At 37.6% G+C, this 24083-nt stretch overlaps 1 protein-coding gene across 1 annotated transcript; it reads left to right on the top strand.

The window, feature by feature from the left end:
- Positions 1-536: 536 nt before the first annotated feature.
- On the top strand, positions 537-23920 carry NBN (nibrin). Its single transcript, XM_060775574.2, has 16 exons — positions 537-940; positions 2346-2479; positions 4485-4633; positions 4759-4918; positions 6270-6373; positions 8797-8914; positions 10498-10691; positions 11886-11983; positions 12636-12783; positions 13340-13621; positions 14692-15133; positions 16969-17055; positions 18586-18738; positions 19328-19441; positions 19973-20022; positions 20974-23920. The coding sequence occupies exons 1-16, from the start codon at positions 904-906 to the stop codon at positions 20999-21001; spliced, it is 2298 nt and encodes a 765-aa protein (XP_060631557.2). The 5' UTR covers positions 537-903; the 3' UTR covers positions 21002-23920.
- The last annotated feature ends 163 nt before the right edge of the window (positions 23921-24083 follow it).

Below are 24083 nucleotides of genomic sequence, written 5' to 3' on the forward strand. Positions count from 1 at the left end.
CCCGCCCTCATTCCGTCAGCATCCAATCCGAACGAAGAGCCGTTAAGGGGCGGGGCGAGCCAAACTCCAACATTTCGTCAGGAAGAGAGGAATCCGAGGAGGAGGCCCACACGCCCCGCCCCCTGCTACAATGTCCAATCAGAGAGAAGGGCGAGCTAACCCCTCCCTTTACATGGCCACTCTCAGGCAGGTAGGGAGAAACCAGAGATATCCCTTAAGCCACGCCTTCATTCCATCTGCGTCCAATCAGAGCGAAGAGCCGCTAAGGAGAGGGCCGGGCTTAGAGTCGGGTAGAAAGAGTATGATAGGTCAAGGCGCCCCCAACAGGTAGGGAGAAACCAGAGATATCCCTTAAGCCACGCCTTCATTCCATCTGCGTCCAATCAGAGCGAAGGGGCGGGCCGGGCTTAAAGAGTCGGGCAGAAAGACTGTGATAGGTCAAGGCGCCCCCAAGCCCCGCCCTCCCATGCTCATTCCATGAGAGCGAAGGGGCAGGGCAAACTGTGGCCACACCCCTCAAAACGTAGGATGGCCCTCGAGGAGGTGGCCACGCCCCTTCTCTCCTCATTGGGGCAACTACATTTATCACATCTCTCAACTGACTTCCCAGAAGCGGTGTTTCTCACCACTTGGCGCTGCAAATACTTTGGACTACAGCTCCCAGAAGCGCTCGCCAGCGTGGCCTATAGTGAGGCATTCTGGGAGTTGAAGTTCACAACTAAGTTCTGTCCATAGGTGGCGCTCTTTCGCCACGAATCCCGAATTTAGTGGCGGCGACTTGCGAGGAGAGCGCATGCGCACTCCGGTAGGCGGAGTTCCCGTGTTTCCTGAAGGGAAGGAGTGCCTGTGGAAAAAAGGCCGGGAAAGCGAGACGGAGGAGCCGGGAAAAGCCTTCGCTTCAGGATGTGGAAACTGGGTCCAGCAGTCGAAGGCGGCCCAGGTGAGAAGAGGGACGCCTGGAGTGAGTGGGGATGCATCTACACTGCAGAATTAATGCAGTTTGGCAGCGCTTTAACTGTCATGGCTCCAGACTGTTGAATCCTGGGATTTGTTTAGGGAGACAGTAGCACTTTGGGGCAGTGAAAGCTAAAGGCCTTACAAAATATAACTCCCAGGATTTTAATGCTGTTAAAGTGGTATCAAACTGCGTTAATTGTACAGTGTAGAGCACAATCTGGCCCTCCAGATGTTTTGGTCCAACTCCCACAATTCCTAACAGCCTCAGGCCCCTTCCTGAGATAGGGCGGTCCAAAAATAAAGTTTATTAGTATTATTTAATTGTAAATATGCATATTTTCTGATATTTATGCAGGACTCTAGATCAGGGGTCTTCAAACTAAGGCCCGGGGGCCAGATGCGGCCCTCCAAGGTCATTTACCCGGCCCTCACTCAGGGTCAACTGAAACGACTTGAAAGCACACAACAACGACAATAATCAGCCAAAAGCAGGCTCACACTTCCCATTGAAATACTAAGTTTAGATTTATGAAAATTGTTCTTCATTTTAATTATTGTATTGCTTTAATGTGTTTTTTTTGCACTACAAATAAGATACAGTATGTGCCGTGTGTATAGGAATTCATTCATGTTTTTTCCCAAATTATAATCCGTCCTCCAACAGTTTGAGGGACTGTGACCTGGCCCTCTGTTTAAAAGGTTTGAGGACCCCTGCTCTAGATTCTGCATACTTTCATGTGTCAGTGTTAAATGTTTTGGTTTTTTAGTTTCAATATTACAGTCGTTCTGCTGTACATTTTTAAAAAAATATATAGAGTAATACTTATTTTCCCATCTTAGATGAATTTTAAAAGTTATCTTATTTATTTATTTCCTATATTTCCTGGTGGTACAGTTAGTTAAACCCCTGTGTTGGCAGGTCGCGGGTTCGAATCCAGGAAGAGGCGGATGAGCTCCTTCCATCAGCTCCAGCTCCTCATGCGGGGTCATGAGAGAAGCCTCCCACAAGGATGATAAAAACATCAAATCATCCGGGCGTCCCCTGGGCAATGTCCTTGCAGACGGCCAATTCTCTCATACCAGAAGCGACTTGCAGTTTCTCAAGTCGCTCCTGACACAATATTTTTTTTTTCCTATATTTATACCCTGCCCTTCTCACCCCTGAGGGGGGACTCAGGGTGGCCTCACACCATACGGTGTCATCTTAAAAAAGCAATCAACAATACATTAAATATTAAAATATTAAAACAATAACTAAAACAGTCTGGGGTCAAATCATTGCCATAAGTGTTAGAATCTTCTTTTACTTGCTGCTCACTAATTGAACTCTTGGTCCCAAAGCCAGGTCTTGATTTTGCTTCTAATTTTAACTCTATCTTCAATTTTAGGACAGCTGTACCACCTTTTAGTTGGCGTTGAGTATGTTGTTGGACGCAAGAATTGTGCCATTTTAATTCAGGATGACCAGTCAATTAGCCGGAGTCATGCAGTCCTTTCTGTTAGTCAACCTCAAGTGAACCTTGTAAGTACCTACAATAGTATTACAAATGAATTTGTGAATATTTTTCCCTGTGAGCCACTTCTGTCATACAATTTGTTGTGCAAATACAAAACGTAATAGCTGCAACTCCAAACTATAATACCTGTTAGAGGGCATAAGTAAGGTCCATGCCTTAGTTACATCACGATTGGATTACTGTAATGCACTCTACATGGGGCTGCCTTTGAAGACAGCTTGGAACCTGCAATTGGTGCAAAGATCGGCAGCCAGACTACTAACTGGAACTGGCTATAGGGAGCACACAAAGCCCCTATTGAAGCAGCTCCATTGGCTGCCCATAAGTTTCCAGTCTCAATTCAAAGTGTATGTCATTACCTATAAAGCCCTAAACCGTTCAAGCCCTGCTTATCTTCGGGCTCACATCCCCCTCTATGAACCTGTGTGAGTGTTAAGATCTGCTGGGGAGACACTCCTGGCAGTCCCACCACCATCACAAGCGTGATTGGTAGAAACGAGGGAAAGGGCCTTCTCGGTGGTGACCCCCTTGCTCTGGAACGCCATCCCCAGACTGTCCTCCTTTTGTAGGGATCTGAAGACTTGGATGTTTCAACAAGCCTTTGAGAACGTCTACCCCCATGGTTCGCAATTAAATATCATCCCATGCCGTGTTCCTTAGCTACAATTTGCACTATTCCATTCCCTCATCTTGTTTACAGTTTGGCCATGTCTTACAGTAGTTGTCACCAGAAGTCATTGGGCGTTGTTCCCAGTTTTAAATTGTTGTTTTATATGCTTTACTTTTACTTTATTGTACTGTATGTTTATTTTATGTTTTGTTTTAGGGTTTGAGCTCTATGTAAGCCGCCCCAAGTCCCTTTGTGAAGATGGAGGCGGGATACGAAAATAAAATTATCATTATTATTGTTGTAGTAATAATAATAATAATAATAAGAAGAAGAAGAAGAAGAAGAAGTAGTAGTAACTGGATGCTGTTGTCAGTTTTTTAGATTAATATAATACAGATCTATCTAATACACTCTCAGTAAAACATGGTGTTTGTTTGTAGATATGACTGTAAGCTTCCATGGTGTGTATGAGTTGACTATAGAGTCACACTGGAGGACTTGGAATTTTTTAGAGAGAATAGCTTAATCAAATCCGCAAAAGTCAAACTGCAAATGTGGACAGTCAATTGTACAGAATATAAATTGATCAAAGTGGTTACTAGGCTGAAGGTACATTAACTTGTGTATCTATCTATGCATTCATTCCACTGAAGCATCTACACTAGGCAAGGGTAAACTTCGGCCCTCCAGGTGTTTTGGACTTCAAAGTTCAAAACACGTGGAGAACGGAAATTTGATCTACACCAAAGTAGGCATCTTCTTGGTGTCTAGGGATTTTCCCTCACCTCTAGAACTTGGAGGGGTCTATCTACTCTTCTAGTCTGTCATTCCCTCCCTAAAAATTATTTTGCCTGAATCTATGGATTACACCCTTTGGTCAGTCTGGTGTTTTGAATTTCACTTCCCAAAAGCCCCATCTAGTTTAGTCAGTGATTAGGAAATCTTGGAGCCGAAATCCAAAACATCCACAGAATCAAACTTTGGGAAACACTGCTCTATATGGCCCTTATTTCTTGACACCAGTTCCATTTATGTTCACAAGGACATGGTTGGCAGTTCTACGTCTCTGAATTTTTGAGAGTGTTTGATGTATGAGGTGCCATTTGAGCATCAGGGAGGATTGACTTTGATCATGCTTTGCCCTGATCCATACCTTTGGACATAAAAAATTAAAATGTTCATGTAAATGCTGTAGTGGCTACAAGATACTGCCGTGTTCTCTTTTTTAAACCAACGATTATTTAAGCAATGTTATGTATTGATATAGTGGGAATTTTGAAAACCATATTCGCAAAATAGACTTTGAGCCATAAAGAAAATATATGGAACATGTAAAAACATGGCCAACTTGTGAATAAAATGAAGAGTTGTTTTTCATATCTGACATTTTATGTTTTTAGAGCCAGACTTCTTCCCTTCCTGTGTTAACTTTAAAAGACTTATCTAAATATGGTACCTTTGTTAATGAAGAAAAGCTAACAAATGGTATTCCTAGAACATTGAAATCTGGCGACAGAGTAACTTTTGGAGTCTTTGAAAGCAAGTATAGGTAAGACCGTTCTGTACTTTATATATTGAGTGTTTCTTTCAATATCCCCATTCACTTATGGTGAAATAATATGTTGCTATATATTTATTTCCAACTCCCCCCTTTTTTCTTGCTGTACTTTGCAGGGTAGAATATGAACCTTTGGTTGTTTGCTCCTCGTGCTTAGATGTTTCACAGAAAAGTCTGATAAATAAAAATATTCATCAGCTGGGAGGCCACGTAGTGAATGAATGGAAAGAAGAATGTACTCATCTTGTTATGGCATCTGTCAAAATCACTGTGAAGGTAAGTTGTTCGAGTGCATATGCATATATGTGAATGCTACGGAGGGCTCTTCCACACAGCCCTATATCCCAGAACATCAAGGCAGAAAAACCCACATTATATCAGTGTGGACTCGGATAACCCAGTTCAGAGGAGATATTGTGGGATTTTCTGCCTTGATATACTGGGATATAGGGCTATGTGGAAGGGCCCCCGAGTTCAAAGCAGATATTGTGGGGTTTTCTGCCTTGATATTCTGAGATATAGGGCTGTGTGGAAGGGCCCTTAATATGCCTCTCCAAGAAAGACAGTGTCCCCAAGCCCGATCCCACACAGATAGCTCAGAAGCATACAATGGTTGATGGTATCTAAAGCCATTGAGAGCTCCAGCGGAATGATCAGGCACATGTTTACCCTGTCTAAGGGCCCTTCCACACAGCCATATAACCCAAAATATCAAGGCAGATGATCCACACTATCTGCTTTGAACTGGGTTATCTGAGTCGACATTTCCATATGATCAGTTCAACATGGATTTAATAAAACTTTGTGGAAGGGGCCTAATTTTTTTGCATAGGTCATCTACCAAGGTGACCTAAACTGAGACCCATAATGAGGTCTGAAGCTATATTGAAAAGGATCTAGATAATGTGTTTCATCAAGGAGCTCTTGGATCTGTGTTAAGCTCTGATACCTTAACCCACAAAAAAGATATTGTAGACTGATAGTTCTCTAGGGTAGTAGTACAGGGAGAACTTTTTAAATAGTGGTCTCATTACAGCCTCTTTTAGAAAAGATGAAAACCTGCCTAGCTATATGGAGGCACTCACTCCTCACCTAATCTGCCAGTTCCTTTCATTCCTTCAGGCTTCTTTAACCAGCCAAGAAGAACATAGGTCCTCCATACATGTAATGTGTTTCACATCTACCTGGATCGTGTCCAGATCCTCAGGTAGTACAAACTGAAATATTTTCAATTACATTGGACTAGCAGGCATCTACCAGATCTGTATAAACTGCAGCATCCAAGACAGAATAGGCCAGAGCAGTTTTGTCTTCTGAATTCCATGCAAACACTTCACAGCAGGCTACCATGTGCCTTACATACTATCCTTGTGGAGCAAAACCTAATCTCCATTGGATGATACCGCATGCTAACGATGCTTACTAATGGTGAAGGTGTGCCTGCTATGCCTGCTCCCAGGGAGTGGTAGTTGTATGTGATACTGTCAACCACTAGGAACCAAAGAATGGCTTGGTTAGATATATAGATATTTGCATAGATGAAAGTTAATTAAGACCAAAGGAAGAGCACCAGTATATTTTTAAATATGTCGGAAATTGTGCTAATAGTTTTCCACTTTATCTGCAGACGATATGTGCATTGATTTGCGGCCGACCAATTGTGAAGCCAGAATATTTTGATGAACTGGTCAAAGCTGTAGAAGCACAGAAGAATTTCCCAATACCTGAAAGGTAATGAGATCCACTATAGATTTCAAAATAATTCAGTCACTTGGTCTCTGATACTGTAATACTTTTGACTTCTGAGTCCCTTTCAATGTGATAATACTGTAATTATGTTTAAATCTAATTGTTTGGAATATGAATACTTGCCAGAATGCATCTCAAATCAACATAGATGTACCATATATTAAAATCTGATTTAGTTTGAGATGAAAGAGAGTGGTGTTTAAGATATATATCAATAATATGCTCTTTTATTTCTAACTTCTTTTTTCTTTATATACACCTGGCCTCCAAAATTGGTCTTGTTCTGAGACCTTGATTTCTGATATGTCTGAGGTGGCAGCATTGAAGTTGGAAGGCAAGTGTCCTCTTGTGGGTAAAAGTAGTATGAAACTTTGAGGGTATTTAGATTAATTGCACATTAGTGTAGGGGATAGGAGGAAATCCTTATCTTTATCTCAGATGGGAATCATGAATAGCCTTTTCATTGAGAACCTGAAGTGAACACTGAAATTTGCTGGGCATAGACCACCACTACACACACACTTTTGGCAGCTGTAGTGTGAATACTTGAGAAAAATCCTCATGATTGGTGGCACTGGTAGGATTATCTGAGTGGAAGACACCACTTTTTTCTATACTGTGGTGAGATAAAGAGGGGGAAAACCCACATTTGGTGGTCTCAGCAGTGAGGTTGAGACCCGAGAACCCTACATTATCCATTTTCTTGAATACATAACGTGTATACTACGTTTAAATTACTGAAACTGAAATATTGAAACTGAAATATTCTACCTATTGACCTCAGGGTGCCATTGAACTATCATGCTGGTTTCAGGCAGAAAGAAGAAAGAGGTTGGCGTCATCAGCATATGGCAGGCATTCTCACAACCACTGAAGATGCCTGTCATAGATGCAGGCGAAATGGCAGGAGAGAATGTTTCTGGAACATGACCAAATAGGCCGAAAAACTTAAAACAACCCACATCAGCATATTGTTGATAACTTCTTCTCACAAGCTCTCTCAGTAGTTTTATGTAGCTACAATAGACTCATAGGGATCTTCAGCAAAGCCCCTTGAAGACCTAACTTCTCATATAGAAGAATATTAATCTCCCAGCACCTTCACCTATCATGTAATTGGAAGGGAGCAGAAGCAGTGCAGAGTAATGCTCGCCTGCTCAACCATAGAATTGATTAGAAGAATAACATGACTGAGATCAGACCAAAGTGACCATGACATTCTGTTAAATTAAAATGGCTAGATAAACGATATCATCTAGAAATACCTAGAACTAAGAAACTAAGATCACATTTTTGTTTGTAATTTCATAAGTCATGGAACTACAGGGAAAGGTTCCTAAACAATGATTCTTACTACTTATAAGCTAGTTGAAAGAAAGCTAACTTTCAATGAAAAAGATTAAATGTAATTATATGCTCAGTATAGCTTTCAATTTATGTTGCTTGCTCTACCATAAAACTTTGTTAGTTCTCAAGAAACTGTAAGATATCATTGAATGCTGTGAGACTGTAAGATGTAGTCAAAATTCAGTTTTCTTCTTGCTTTAACAATAACTTCTGTTCTTTGTTTAAACAAAATACAACTCAAAAGATGACTTCATTTCACAGGTTGCTATAGAGATCTCTATGGTAGTATTCTCAAAGTGGTACATGCACTCTTGGGAATATATACATTAATAAACTGTTTTTAAATGAAATTGTGTCTTTAGTGCTTGTTTCAGTAACACATTTACTTCAGAGTGTATCTCAATTTTCAATGTAGAGTGCTTCAATTTAGTTTTATTAATATTAAATTATCTAAAAGGGGTATACTTTTCTGGTGTTTAATATAGAGTTACAATTACAATTTGTGGTCTCTTGAGGCAAGCATTACTCTGTACTGTTTCTGCTCCCTTCCAATTACATGATAGATGAAGGTGCTGGGAGATTACTATTCTTCTATATGGTCTTGATCTTGAGGACTTGCTGTATTGAGATGTTTTAATTTTTTCAGATTGCTTTTTAAAAATGTCCCAACATTTGAAAGATATTGCTTGCCCAAAGCTCTGTTCAGGAACCTGATCATGAGAAGAAAATTGAATAAACATACAGGGAGCACATAGAAGCCATATGTTCATTAATGCATAAATATGGGCTGAAGAGTACACCTGAGAGTTTTATGTGTAAACATAGTAAACAAACAAGATGTGCTAAAATTAGAATATACGTGGAAAGAACAAAGTAGCCTGTTGGAGAAGAAATTGCCTTCCTCTTTCCCATTCAGTTGTAACTATGTGTAGAATATTGACTACGTATGTGGTTGTTTCTTGTCTTCCAAGAATTTTTATTTTAAGCAATGTAGAATATTATATAACATCACTTATAAGCATAAGTTACTGTTTTACAATTATTTTCTATTTTTACAGCTTTTATCCTCCCATCAATGAGCCAAGTATCAAAAATGAGAAGATAGATCTGACTATCTGTCCTAGAAGAAAAACAATCTTCAGTGGAATGACATTTGTGTTTCTAACTGCTAAGCAGGTAAAGAGCTCTATGTCTCTGGTTCAAACCTTGAATAAGAGAATTTAAGATACTTCTATATACTGAGATTATATTTATAGCACAGATAAATTGTCCTTAACATGTAGGATAACAGGAGGGGAAAACTTTGGCCTGCCAGACATCTCATCAAATCCATCTTGAGTGGCTGGTGCTAAGGAACTGTTGGAGTTCTAGTTTGGAGAACTAAAGGTTGCATGCCTCTAATGTAAGAGCTCCACATGAATAACAAAAAGCAAACTATCATTCAGTTATGGATACAGATTCCCATGAGTGAGTGTTCATAGGGATTGCTGGTTGTATTGAGCACTAAAGGCTATCCCCTACTCACATAGAGATATACTTTTGCAGATGTCTAATTTCTGTTTTAACTGGGCCAGGAGTTTGACCCTTTTGTATATCCAAGTGGAGTCCTTGATTGATATGTATCAAAATAGATGTTTAATGCACACTCTTTCTGTAGGAAAAAGCTTAAGAATTCTGGTTTCTTTTTGCTGTATGTATACAATATTTGTAATCTAAGCAGAATGTTTTTGTATATATCAAAAACTGGTCTTGGTCTTTTAGTCAGTTTTGTACTTGTTTCCATTTAGACTCTAGAGTAAGCTTTTGAGTTGTATTTTGTTTAAACAAAAACAAGGATTATTGTTAAAGCAAAAGAAAACTGGCTTGGTGGGGACGCGGGACAGGGCCTTTTCCGTGGTGGCCCCCCGACTCTGGAACACCCTCCTCAAAGACCTTAGAGAGGCCCCTACATTGGCTGTCTTCAGAAAGAACTTGAAGACCTGGCTTTTCCGATGCGCCTTCCCAGATTAGGAAATCTCCACCACCAAGTCCCATAAGCACTTTATCAGAACCAATGATTGCTGCACATCGCACATCGCACTTGCCCTGGAAGCCCTATATACACCTCCTGTCACATCAGCACTTTTAATCTTGTACCCATTGCTCTGGCCCGGCCCAGTTTTATTGTGTTTACTGTATTGTGCCTGTTGTTTATTTTGCTTTATTCTGTTTTTAATTGTTTGATTTGCTTAGATTGTATTGTTGTGTTGTGTGTTGAGGCCTCGGCCTGTGTAAGCCGCATCGAATCCTTTGGGAGATGCTAGCGAGGTACAAATAAAGTTTAATAATAATAATAATAATAATAATAATAGTAACCCAGGCCTCAATTTCTTGTTCTTCTGCCCAGGGAGACATGTACTTTCCAGTTTCTTCCTTCATCTTTTCCTCTCCTATTACTTTTCATGTAATTCAGTGCCCAAGCTGGATGGCTCTTCGTTTTATTAAAATGCAGGCATTTCCTGAATTGCCTTCCTGTTTGGATAAAGGAACTCAAACTATAGCTTATACATGGCAATATATCTTTGTAGTAGGTATGTTAACAGTGAGAAAGAAGATTGAAATAATTATTGCTTTTGTCAGATTGGTGTATTGTGTCTTGAGGAATCCCCACATTGGTTGTTTCCTTTTAAAGCTTTTGAAATGATCTGCCTTTAGTATAGATAGATGCCATGTTAAGGAAAATTCAGTTCTAATTCTGTGATTTTAAAATTTAATTTCAGCATGCAAAACTGAGCCCAGCAATTAAACTTGGAGGAGGAGAAACAAAGCTGATTAAAGTAGCAGAAGAAGATGCTGCTGCTTCTTTGACAGCGCCTAATATTTGTGTCATTGAAGTAGGATTATCACAATCTCAAGCATCTGTTTCTGATGTGGAGAAGAAATGGAATGATACAATCACAACTGTTTTGGAAAGGTGCGATCGCATTGTCTGGCTAAATTAGAATTGTTGATATCTTAGTATAAACCTTACTTGGTTGATAAAGCCTCTGGCAAAGAATCTCCTTTTCATGAAGTCTTTATACTTTCCCAGCTGTTCTTGATGTATTTGGGGGAATGGTCAAAGATGTCTAGCAAAACGTAGTGTGTTTGCTGTAAACAACACAAACAAAGCTTGAACTCAGAAACAAAGGCATTCTGTTGTTGACAGTCCTACCGTTTTGATTCCCATATGAGAGAAAAATGGATTATAAATCAAGTAAATGAACATGTTCAGCTGCTGCTTGTGTGCCTGCCTAAAACAGACAAGGTAAACAGTTGCTGCCTCAAGAATCCCTTATTACATATGGGTGAACAGCAAAGCAGAGAAAAGGGGCCAGCAGATAAGCCTATGTCATCAGATATTTTTATTTATGGTTATTATATTTATATCCCACTTTATCTCTCCCAAAAGAGACTCAAAGCAACTTGACATAAAATACCCCAGAAAGTTTTTTTTAAGCCATAGATCTATACATCTGGCCACTAAAATTATAAGAAAAGAGGAAACTGGTGGAAGAAAAATAAAACATCCATGCATGTACTATGGAAGAAGCTTTCAAGTGGCCTCTAAAACGTTTAAAATAGTTTGTTTACTTAGATGTTGAAATTAGCATATTAGTAGCCCATAGAAGATTTCAGTAGTTGTTGAATATACACCATCCATTGCTTTAATGGCTTAACTAGTTTGGATCCAAGTATCTATTTTTTCTGTTGATTAAAAAGTTGAATACTATTTTTACTTTAGTAACTGGTGCTTTTAGATACAAATTCTGTTTGCAAGATTGTAGCCACGAAGGTGCTCAGATCAATAGAACTGAACATCTTGAGTTGTTTTGAATGAATCTGTGCTGCTAGTTTGTGAATTCTGGGATTAAGAAAAACATGTGCATGTATGTGTTCATACCCATTTGAAGTTGCAATTGCACTTCTTTCAATGCACCAAGAAAAGTTTCCAGGAATAGGAATGGGTTACCAGAAAAGATTTGTAACACTGTTTATGTATTATCTGCAGCCCTGTGAATTATAGATGAAATTCTTTGCATCCTGAAAAAACAGTGCAGAATTTTAAGTGCCCTCCCCAGAATATTGCTGAAGTTGGTTTATTGATAGTGTATTTTGTTTCTAATAGGAAGAAGTATAGGACAATTTCAGAAGCAGAAATTGGTTTAGCTGTTATTTTTGCCTCCACAGAAAGCTATTGTAATCCTCAAGCTTCACTTGGAACAGGTACAAAAACCCCTTTCTTCTGTAGTCTTTACTTTAAAGAATTGTGTTAGCAATTTTTTTAGAGATGAAGGATATTTGTACAGATTTCTTCTATTTTTTATTCATTGTTCTTTAACTCTGCATCAAAATATTGCATAGCCTCAATAAGAGATACAAATATTTATTTCTGTTGTAATTCAGGCAAGCTTTAAAAAGCCAGAAAATTTTCAGTATTCTCTTGAAAAACCACTCTACAGTGGTCATTGCTTTCCTGGAGAAATCCAAGGAATTGTTATGGGCATCAGAACTTTTGTCAGCCTTTGAATAGTTCTGTGTGTACAAATAGGACATACTGGTTCATTCCTTTGCCCATCATTACAAATTGTTTTGTATAAGTCTGGAGCTTTCAAAGCTGACTTAAACTTGCAGCATGGATGGTGTAATGTCCTGGAACAACTGAACCAGTATGTCCTATTTGTACACACAGAACTAATTTAATGCATCTTTAAATTGTGATCCTTGTTTTTCACCATTTGAGAATTGAGGATATGACAGAAGACGCATTGGTTAGAGTGATGTACATAAAACATTAAGTTATTTAAAGGAATCAAAATGGTTGTTTCAGGTTGTGTCTTCAAACACTAATATGCTCCTGGATATTTTTAAATTTTAGGTGTAAAGCCAACATCGTCAGCATCAGTTGTTCAGGGACCAAGCCTTTCTCAGAATGCAGTGGTAGATGAAACTGCAATGCCCAGTATTATAGGTGAGATCACCGCATATGTGGCTGACACGGAGATGGACCAGCTGATGGATACATGGTAAACTAAACCTTTGTTATGCATAAGATTTTGAGAGGAAACTACCATCAGTCTAAGAATTATAGAATACAACTGGCCTTTCATATCAATGGATTCAATTATCCCCAGCTTGAAAATATAAAAAAAATAAGTCCAAAAAGCAAATCCTGATTGTTTTAAATATAAGGAATGCCATTTTATTATACCATTTTATGTAATGGGATTGAACATCCCACAGATTTTGGTATCCATGGATGGGAACAATTTCCTGCAGATATCAAGGGAACACTGCATACAAAGTTCTGATTTGCATAAACAGTATTAAGATTTATTCACATTTGTAAACCAATTTTAATTAAAAATGCTAGACCCTGTCAGTGTAAATGAAGTTTACAAGAACCACATAAAATTCTTTATTTTACATTCAATTAGTACTGAATTAAATCTTTTTGAAGATTATAGTAGCAACAGTTAATGTGGAATCCTGTTTACTTTAATTTCTCTTTAAGTTCCTTGAAACTACCTTTAACATTGATAATATTTTGTTGACCTATCCTTTTCCCCCCTATTAATGCAGTATGGAACAAACAGGAGATAAGAGAAATAAAGATCTTCATGTAAGAGATCAACAAAGAAAATACCATCCAGAGAATACAACTACAGTAAAGGAGACTCCAGCAGGAACTAGCACTGTAAATGTGAGAGGAAAACTGCCTATGTTGCATAGAAAACCCGTGACTGACTTGAATAGTTCAGCATCATCTCCTTCTAAAATTCCAGGGCGTAGCAGGAACAGAGAGACAGATTCACAGCAGTCAAATTCAATTACAAATTATTTTCAGGTGGCATCTAAAAAGAGGTATTATTTTCTCTTTAATTTTGATTTTTACCATCAGAAAACAATAAACACTTGGTTTTTATTTCTGATTTATATGTCTGGGTGTATTCTATTGAGAAGTGATAACCAGGTTATAATTTAAATAATTGTAGATGAACTTTTGATCCCATGAACTTGAAAACCAAAATTGCATCATGTCCATATTCTCATAAGGGAGACATAGGCTCCTTCCACACAGCTGTATAAAATCTCACATTTTCTGTTTTGAACTGGATTATATGGCAGTGTGGACTCAGATAACACAGTACAAAGCAGATTTTGTGGATTATCTGCCTTGATATTCTGGGTTTATGTCTGTGTGGAAGGGTCCATGCACCTTTGGGACCTTTATCCAAAGGGAACTAGTGGTCCCAATGCACAATGTGTTTTGCTCTGCAACTTATCCCATATTGCAGTTGGAGATGCTTAGTACAGTGAGACATCTTGCACGGTGTCCCATTATGAATCATTGCAATTCACTGGCTTGATTGCAAATGTTCTGTCATCATAATGTTATGTGTTGCACCCTCTGGTAGCTTCTGTTTTTGTGATTGTCTTATTTCTCAAAGATCCGTCATTCCTGAAATATTTTAGCTCCATGGTAATTGAAAAGGCAGGAAAAAGTTATCTGAAATTCCTACATATCTAATTTCTAAAAGTTTTGACCATATAAATGGCATGTTTTTTAGAGTCTGAGGTTTTCTGCCAGCCCGTGCGTAAAGATATTCTTTATTGAGATGACTTGGCCCATTATAGTATTGTGCTTTGAATGTTGGGACTACTGTTGCAAGACTGGGGTTCAAATCCTCATTTAACCCTGGAAACCCACTTTGTCAGATAGCGGAAGTTTACAACAAATTTCTTCTTACCACAAAAGCCTTAGGATAGAATCAGATTGACAGTAACAACAACAACATGATGGAATATGGATCCATCATAGTGTATATAGATTTATATTTAGCCATCAGTATAACTTGTAAATGTGTACGTTTGGTATCTGTGTAGCTAAAAAGACAGAATTTTAGTTTGAAGTGTCTTTTTTGTGTTTCAAGAGAAAGAAATGAGGATGGAGAAACCTCGGTAGCAAAATATGCAAGGAAAGAAAAGTCACCAGAGGGTTGTGGACATTCTCAACCAGTAACTCGTTTGTTTTGTGAAGACAATACAAAAAGATTTCAAGAACACAGTGCTTGTATAGATGAGTCATCATATATCGACACAAGTAGAAAATCTGTCACAGAGAATAAAAAGTCAGGAAAGGTTGCTGCTGAAAGTATTCTTTCTGGACAGTCCAAATCAAAAAAGAGGAAAGAGATGGATGATGCAGTAGAGGATGAAGCTTCATTAGAACTTGTCTTTGCGAGCCAAGAATTGGACTGGGAAGAGGACATCAGAGATTGTGCTGAACAAAAAAGTGCCCAAGAACCAAAAAAGAAAAGAAAAATCGAAAATAAAGAAATTATTTCAACAAGCACAGAGGCTAGAGAAACTTTGGTAAGTTATGTTGGGTCCTTCAAATCGCAACACAGCTGTCATATATATTATTCATGTATAAGTTGAAAAATGACTGCCACCAAATTAACCCCAAAAAGGTGGATTGACTTATATCTGGATCAATGCAGTATCTCTGCCACAGTGCCACTTTTGCCCTTTTTGAATAAACAATAGTTTGAATCAATAATTTTTTTCCCTGCAGATTAATACAGCTTTTTTGATGCTACCCATATAGAGCTATATCCAGCTATATGGTTTTATTTAAAAGTTTAAGTAATTTAATAGGCTGATTTTTAAAAGTTTGAATAATTAAATGATAATTTTTCCGGCAAGTTCCACTGATGCAAAGAGTTTAATTGGGACTAACTTTGGATTTAGCATTGAAAAAAGTATTATTTAGGTCATTAATACAACTTTTTTTGATGCTACCCATATAGAGCAATATCCAGCTATATGTTTTTTTTTAAGTTTGAGTAATTTAAAAGGCTTCTCTAATAAATGAGACAATGTTTTATGAAGCTTTAAATAGAATTGCTATTTACCCTAAAAGCCTGGAATGATGTAATTCCAAGTAGCATCTCAGACTCATCCTTATGCCATCTAAGAACTCAAATCTAGTTAAGATAAATGATAAAGGTAAAGGTTTTCCTTGAGATTAAGTCTTGTCATGTCTGACTCTGGGAGGTGGTTCTCATTTCCATTTCTAAGCTGAAGAGCCAGCATTGTCCATAGACACCTCCTAGCGCAGGTGGCCAGCATGACAGCATGGAGTGCCGTTACATTCCCGCAGAGGGAGTACCTATTGATCTACTCACATTGCATGTTTTTGAGTCGCTAGGTTGGCAGAAGCAGGAGCGAACAGCGGAAGCACACCCCGCTCACCAGATTAGAACCGCCGACTTTTAGATCTGCAAGTTCAGCAGCTCAGTAGTTTAACCCAATGTGCCACCAGGGGGCTAAATGATAGTCCATTAAATTTAGGAAAATTTCATAACTGCTCTATCCAAACTTATTCAGCCTAATGACTGCAAATCTCTTTTTGCCAATAAATCTTGCCAAGAAAATCTTATGAGAGAATTTGGACTTGACGTCATGTAACAAAAAAAGTGCATGTAACGAAATGTTATTTTCCTTTATAACTTTTATATGGACATTCAGTAATTGTCTAGCTCAGTTGAAAAATTCCAATCCTCCAGATGTTGTGCTACAATATACAACAATTCTCACAATTGGCTGTGTAGGTTAGGGCAGCTGGGGCTTGCAGATGAAGAACATTTGGAGGGTTGTTCTTTGCCCACCCACGGCCTGTCGTATCTAAGAATCTCCCGCAAATATAATCACATATGTGATTATCTTATGTATCTTTAGAATGCAAAGGCTTTTTCTTATTGTGCCACAGTCGTTCTCTTGTATGGTTTTTGGTGGATTGCAAACATTTGCTTTTCTTGAGCTGCTAGAATAAATCAGCCATGCATAATGTTACATCCAGGTGTTCCTAGTTTCCAGAATTATAGCACTCAAAATAGTTGTAGCAGAATCAACAAAGGATCTTGTGGTATGTTTATGGATCAATAATTTTATTATTTGATATAAGCTTCAGGGGCTTAGTCTGTCGGTTGCAGCTTTGCATTTGCCAAAGGCTCTTGATGTTTTTGCTTAGCTTTGAAAACTCTTATATCTGCTTTGTGCTTTTAAAATTGAAGTTAGCTGTCTTGGAAAACAAAGGTCAAGGATAATTTAAGAACTGAGCAGATGCTATCAGTGATCCTGTTTTCAGTTACTCTGGCTGTATTGACTATTTTTAAATATATTTACATGCATTTTTTATCATACAGCAAGAAAAAGAGCAGATCCGTCCAGCTTTAAGCCAAAAGCGAGAGATAAAAGATGAACCACTAGAATCAATAAGGAATGACTCAAATGTAAGAAGTGTCTTCATTTTGACATTTAGCACATTTAACAGTAGCAAAATATTGCAGGACAGTCTCTACGTTAAAGGGATATTCAGATGTCAAACGATGGTAAAACGTACTTCATTTAGTTGCTGTTTCATTTTTGGAAATTGCAATGTAAATCCAGCTGTCATCCCTCACTAAATTAGTAGGATTTACCAAGTTCCCATTGATTTATTTGAAATACTAATCTGGACTAGCAACTGGAGTTACCTCAGTGTCAGGTAATTTTTAAAGGGAACTTCCTCCCTGCTTAGTTAATTGCAGGGACCGCATCTCCATCTACGAACCCACGCGTTCACTACGTTTATCTGGAGAGGCCCTGCTCGTGATCCCGCCTGCGTTGCAAGCGCGTTTGGTGGGGACACGAGACAGGGCCTTTTCCGTGGTGGCCCCCCGCCTCTGGAACACCCTCCCCAAAGATCTTAGACAGGCCCCTACATTGGCAGTCTTCAAAAAGAACTTGAAGACCTGGCTGTTCCGATGTGCCTTCCCCGATTAGGAAATCTCCAATACCAAGTCCCAGAAGCACTTTATTAGAATTAAGATCGCTGCACACTGCACTTGCCCTATAATCCTTACATATCACCTGTCACATCAGCACTTTTAATCCTGTACCCTTTACTCTGGCCCGGCCCAGTTTTATCGTGTTTTGTTGTATTGTTTATTGCTTGTCGTTTTGTTGTTTTAATACTGCTTTAATTGTTTTAATTTGCTTTAGGTGTATTGTTATGTTGTGTATTGAGGCCTTGGCCTTTGTAAGCCGCATCGAGTCCTTCGGGAGATGCTAGCGGGGTACAAATAAAGTTTAATAATAATAATAATAATAATAATAATAATAAGAATATAATTGTCACTGTTTTTGATCATCTCTTAAATTATCTACACAAACTATCATAGAAATTGTTTTGTTAAGGAAAACCAGGACTGTGGAAGAAGTAGTAGTTATTATTATTATTATTACTATTATTATTATTATTATTATTATTAGAAACATAACAAGATTAGTACACAGCAAACAAGATCACTATCCTAGCTGTTGTATTGGATCACACGTTCGACACTTCCCAAGTGTCTAGGACTGTGTGAATAATAATAATAATAATAATAATAATAGTTTATTTTATTTTTATCCTCCTGGCTTGAGACAGATTACAAAATAATTAAAACACATACACATTGTAAAAGTATGCTGGTCTTCCTGTATTATTTAGAAAAAGAGATGCAGAAAGTTAAATAATGTCCTACAAAGATAATATATGATTTGGAAGATACAAGAAGAATACATTGATTTGGGTATTTTATAGTTCATGAATAGCTGTTTTAATGTTCATGATAAAATAAATTTAGCTTTAAAATTTTTGAATACAGAAGCTGAGAGCACAATACCAAAAATAAATGCCTGGAGAATAAATTGCTGGTAACTTAATTATAAAGGGATTTTTATGACAATGTTTTAAATTTTAATAATGGTTTTATTTCTTTTCCTTCTCTAATAAGAGTCCTGGTAAATTTGCAGATGGCTGTAATCTACCCAGTAGACTTTTGCTCACCGAATTTAGATCTTTGGTTGTTAGTGATCGAAAGAAAGATGTTCATTGTGCTTCAAAAAAAGATTATGGACATTTGAACAACTTTAAAAGATTTAAAAAGGTTGGTATCTACTTTTGAACCATTATGAGACAGCACTATTTGATATACAGATAAGTTTTCAGGGATAGGTTGTATAAGATCCTCTTCCACCTTTGGTTTTGTGTCTCTGTGTACCTTTAAACCTTTAAATCAGTAGACTCTCATGGAACCTTAAAAGCTTACATTTCTATTATGACACTAAATAACTGTCAGCAACATTTTATGCTGATGAGGTTTCATACTTTAAGAAATGTATCAATTTTAACATGCTATAAGGTTGCCTAGTACTTTAGTGCCTCTGAGTTGATGGGCTCCATGTTTGTGTTGGATTACCAGATTATGTTTCTTTCTGTCAGAGCAAGAAGAACAGCCCATCTGAAAAGTGTCCTCCTGCCAACCCAAAAGATAATCATAGAATAGTAAATTCCAACAATAATTTCTCCCCCAGAGCAGTGGGACCTGTATTCAGGATGCCCTGCCAGATCTATATAGAATGCGTTTGGAGCAGGAAAAATATAGTTAGCATGGCTTGCTTCCCCATCAGAACTGTACTGTATACAAATCAGTAAAGGTTTGCTGAGAAAATATTCAGAAAAATACTGTTTCATAGGTAGCTTATCCTGGAGCTGGACAACTCCCACACATTATTGGGGGATCAGATCTGATAGCTGCTCATTCTAGAAAGGATTCTGAGATGGAAGAATGGCTGAAGCAAGAAATGGAGGTAATGAATACTTGCGCTCTCACTTCTGAATAGTTTGTAGCATATCTAAAATACCCTTTCCTTTAAGAGAAAGGAGACTTGGAAGTGGTTTTTGGGAAACTTTATCCTAGAATGTGCAATCTTCATGATAGTTTGCAAAAGTGAGAGGTCCTAATCCTAGAACGTAGAATTTGATATGGGGAACGTTGTTCATATTAGGGATTTGCAATAGAAAGAAGGGATGGGGCATTCATCTTGGGTAGGTGTGCAATATTCCATTGCGGTAACCGTTCTTATACTTTTGCACTATTGCAGTGGTTCTCAACCTGGGGTCCCCAGATGTTTTTGGCCTTCAACTCCCAGAAATCCTAACAGCTGGTAAACTGACTGGGATTTCTGGGAGTTGTAGGCCAAAAATATCTGGGGACCACAGGTTGAGAACCATTGCACTATTGGATGGAGAACAGTCATATTTACAATTGAGCACATCTATGTGATGTTTGTATGAAAATGTCATCCTTGGCTGAATCTCTTAAACCTTCATTTTTCTAGGAACAGACTCGTCATGAGAGAGAGGAATCACTTGCAGATGACCTTTTCAGGTGAGGACCTTCTTTTTTTCTCACGCAACAAGTGACTGCTTGTTGCGTGAGATAATGCATCAATATTTTTCTGAAGGCTCTTCATTCACAAAACCCCCACATTATCGTACTTAATATTTTTGTGAAAGGCATTCCCTAAACCAAAGTGCTGGTGCACAGAAAATCCCATCTTTGGTCCCTACCAGCATCCCCTTTTCCAGATATGACAAGAAGAATGTAAGTGTCAAGCAGATTCCTACAGTAGGAAGGAGTCTCGAGTTCAACCTCTTGAGAATTTCAGAGTTTAGAAGTCAGTGATGTAGACTACTTCACATCTGTGGTATTATCTCAGTTTTAAAATTGCTTCTTCATACATTGCTTCATCATACTTGTGTCATCCTCCATCTGAGTTATATTGTAATGTGTAAATGCAATATACTTCAATGAGAATAATAGCATCCTGAGTCGGAAGGGACTGCAAAGACCATCTAATCCAACTCCCAAAGCCCATCATCACTGATTCACTATTAACAAGCTCTTCCATTATAATTTTATTATATTTATATCCTACTTTTTATGTGAACTAATATTGACAGTGTTTAATACAATGCTGTGATTTTACCTGTAATTTAGGTGTTTATGGCACTTGTATGTGCTTCTGTAAGTCCTTTTTGGAAGATGGTGGCAGGGTATAAATAAAGTTTTATTATTATTTATTATACCTTCAGAGAGTCCTACATGCCCTTCCTTCCCTGGCCTCCCCTTCAACCTTGCAATAACTTCAAATTATATTCTTTATTTTTTTGTATTTTTATTGCTCTTTTATAACAGTATTATTCATTGCGTTGGGGATCTTTTGCGAGTTGAAATAAAACTTTTTATATAAATGAAGACATCACAGTTCATTTCACTTTTGGTTTCAAACCTTGGTACTTACCATGTGCATAAATTTTATCCTTTTTCTCTTTATAGATATGAACCCCGTATAAAAAGAAGATAGTTGTTCCTTGAAATAGATCTGCAGCGAAGAAAGTATTTCTTGACCTCCTTGCTGCTGAAAAATCTGTTTTTCATTATGAAGAAAAGACATTTGGCTGCCTTTTAGCAGCATTGTTCTACGTGCAATTTTCTTTTATAAAAGAAAATGAGATTACATTGCTTCTTTTAAAAAGGATTTTTGTTTTAACCCTTTTGTGGTATAATTTACATATTATATAAGTGTTGACATTTTATAAAAAGCTAACATGGATTTTGTAGCATGGCTTCTATAATTTTTCGCCTGCATTGCTTTGGACCTTTTAGATTAGCTTTTTCCCTCACTTAATAGAGCTGTATTAGTCTCTAAATCAGACATGGGCAAATTTTGGACCTCCAGGTGTTTTGGACTCTACCTCCCACAATTCCTAATAGCTGATAAATGGATGGGAAATACTTTCTTGTAGTCTTTGGTTCTCCAGTTTTGATGCTAACAAAAATCAAATAATGTGAAATCAAGAGGAACTGAAAGAGAAAGATAAAATTGTCCTATTTGATGGGTTTCTAATCCATTTTTAAAGTATGCTAGCTCAGGTCCAAAGCTATCATAGTTCTGTTTATGCCTGCAGAAATTAAGCCCAGGACTATTTCTTCCCCTGTATCTTATTTACGGTATGTTCTTAATTTAGAAAAAGTTCAGCACATCTGTGAAAAATGTTGGTATAGATCCTGTATCTTATTTGGCTTAAAAATCTGAAGTATCATGTCAATAGAATAAACATCTTTCCATGCTTGCTGTCGATTCTACCTCCAAAAGCTGTCTTGTTTGTCTAGCAAAAGTATGGAATAAATAATATTCGTAGGGAATTTTATTCCACAGTGCACTTTTTGTACACCCCCTTTTCTTGGAGAAGAAGAAAATATCTTTCGTTTGGAGGTATTCAGCAAAGTATTCCTTAAAAACCTTCATGGGAACATTGATAATAATAACCAGTGGTCAGAGTAACTAGATATCCCTGAATATGCTTAATCTTTTCTGATTTCAGAATTTAAACAGTCATCCCCGATATGCACTTGTATAGGAAATAATTAAATAATACAAGAGATCTCCAGGCAGGATCAGAAAATAATCCTGCCCAACAGACTAGAAAGCATAGCTGCCAGTTTGACTTGACATTACTGGATAAAATAGATCAGTATATTCAGTATAAGGCAGCTTTTTGGTTCTGATGCAAATGCTAACAGGCTGAGAAACACTTCCATTAACCATGAAAGTGCTTCTTTTGCAAAATGTAGACTAGCATAAAGTACAAATACTTATGTATTATGGAAACTATTTCTAAGGTCTGTGTGTCAATCATAAGGAACTTTGATGAGTGACAGGTGCACTTGAAGCTTTTCAAGTGTTTTGCCTTTGTTGCTTTTTACCCACAGAGAACCTTCAGATTAAGAAAAGCCATATTGTTTTTCTTTATTGCATTTCTCCAAGTTGCATGGAAGGGTTTTACCTGTGGTAACTACTAAAAATAGATGGAAATATATGTCTGAATACTTGGAATATGTGTGCTATGGCTGCTGAGTGCATGCACATTCAATGTTCAAGCATTAATTCCGTAGAATGGGCAACTCTGTTTCTCCATGACTTAAAAGGAATCCACATGAATCACTTTTCAAGTGGTAATTGATGCTACTGAGATGCTTCTGATTCATATCAAATGTTATTTTCTTGGGTGTGGGGGAGGGGGATAGCTACATCCCAGGTTATAATATCTATTGGTAATCATGAGGAAACAAAGGAAATGATGAAGAGACTTGTAACTATGTGAGCTGCTAAAGTCTACAGAAACATTATTCTGCACTAACTCTTATCTGTTGAAACCATATCTACAGTTTTCTGTGATGTAAACTATACAGAGTGTTCTCTTTCAAAACCATGAGAAAGGAAGCAATCAGGTTTCCTTCCTTTTCTAGTAAAAGCCAAGTTTTCCATAAGTATGCACTAAAATCAGTTGGGTAATGGTTAGCAAGATCACCATTCTACAGGATTTTACATAGAATATTTGGAAAGTAATGCCAAGTATTCACATTGCCTTTTTCTAGGACTAAAAGCATAGCTATTGCATATAACAGAACTCATATGGCCATTAAAATAAGCTCCAGTTTTGTGGTTTTTGATTTTAACATAACCAGAAACTGACCCATTATGTGAGATGCTAGAATTACTATTCAAATCTGAAAAGTCTACAGTTTTAAGCTAAATAAGTTGAACTCTCCCTTCAAATCACTGAGCAGTGTTTCTGTGGAAAAACGTATGTATTCGCCAGAGCTTGGAAATTTTCTGATTGCAGTTCCAAAAATCCCTCAACCAGCATAGATTGACATGGCAAAATTTTCATCTGCATTTTGAAATAACATGTTCAGTAAGAGATTTATTTTCCTTTAACCTTAATGAAAAGTACAGTTTTTGCTTTCACATATAGTTGACTATGTTTAGGTTTAATTATGTTTTTAAAGCTATTCTCAACTCAGAAAGATTGGCAAGGTTGTTTCTGCCATATCTATTTTTAAAAATAAATAAATGAAACTATTAATATAGAATTGTGTGATGAGACGGCTTCAGCTGCCTCTGCATAAATATCTGTAGTACAAAAAACTAAATGAATTCCCGGTTAGACTAGCCCCTTACATAAGCACAGACTTCCCATTCAGCAAGTGATTCAGCAGAATTTCTCTAGTTGGGATTAGCCTAGATCTCAAGTCTCACCGTAGAAACTAAGAATCTGCTATCCTATTCATTTGCTCTCACTGATAGTTTTTAACACCAAGTGTCAAGAAATACAACAAGCCTTAGACTGTTATTCTGGCTACAGGGCTTGGCTTATTCTTTAAATTCTAAGGTTTGGACTGAGAAAGGATTATTAAATAAAACCCATCTGTAACAGGGGTTGTTGTTATTGTCATTGTTTATTTATAGTCCACTTTACTCTCCACAAGGCTTATTAAAACTCTAGCTTTGAAATCTCTCTAAACATTTTTAATTCCATAATCCTTAAAGATTCTCTCAATGGTTATATATCTGCATAACCTTTCCTGTTAAGAGGCAAGTG

The sequence above is a fragment of the Anolis sagrei genome, chromosome 4 (genome assembly GCF_037176765.1).
Source record: "Anolis sagrei isolate rAnoSag1 chromosome 4, rAnoSag1.mat, whole genome shotgun sequence".
Taxonomy (NCBI): domain Eukaryota; kingdom Metazoa; phylum Chordata; class Lepidosauria; order Squamata; family Dactyloidae; genus Anolis; species Anolis sagrei.

Excerpts from the sequence above, each read along its gene's own strand:
- NBN (XM_060775574.2), top strand. The coding sequence starts at position 904 with ATGTGGAAACTGGGTCCAGCAGTCGAAGGCGGCCCAG. Across the intron at positions 8,915-10,497 it reads TGTTTCTAACTGCTAAGCAG|CATGCAAAACTGAGCCCAGC; the intron begins GTAAAGAGCTCT and ends ATTTAATTTCAG. Across the intron at positions 18,739-19,327 it reads ACTTTAAAAGATTTAAAAAG|GTAGCTTATCCTGGAGCTGG; the intron begins GTTGGTATCTAC and ends ACTGTTTCATAG.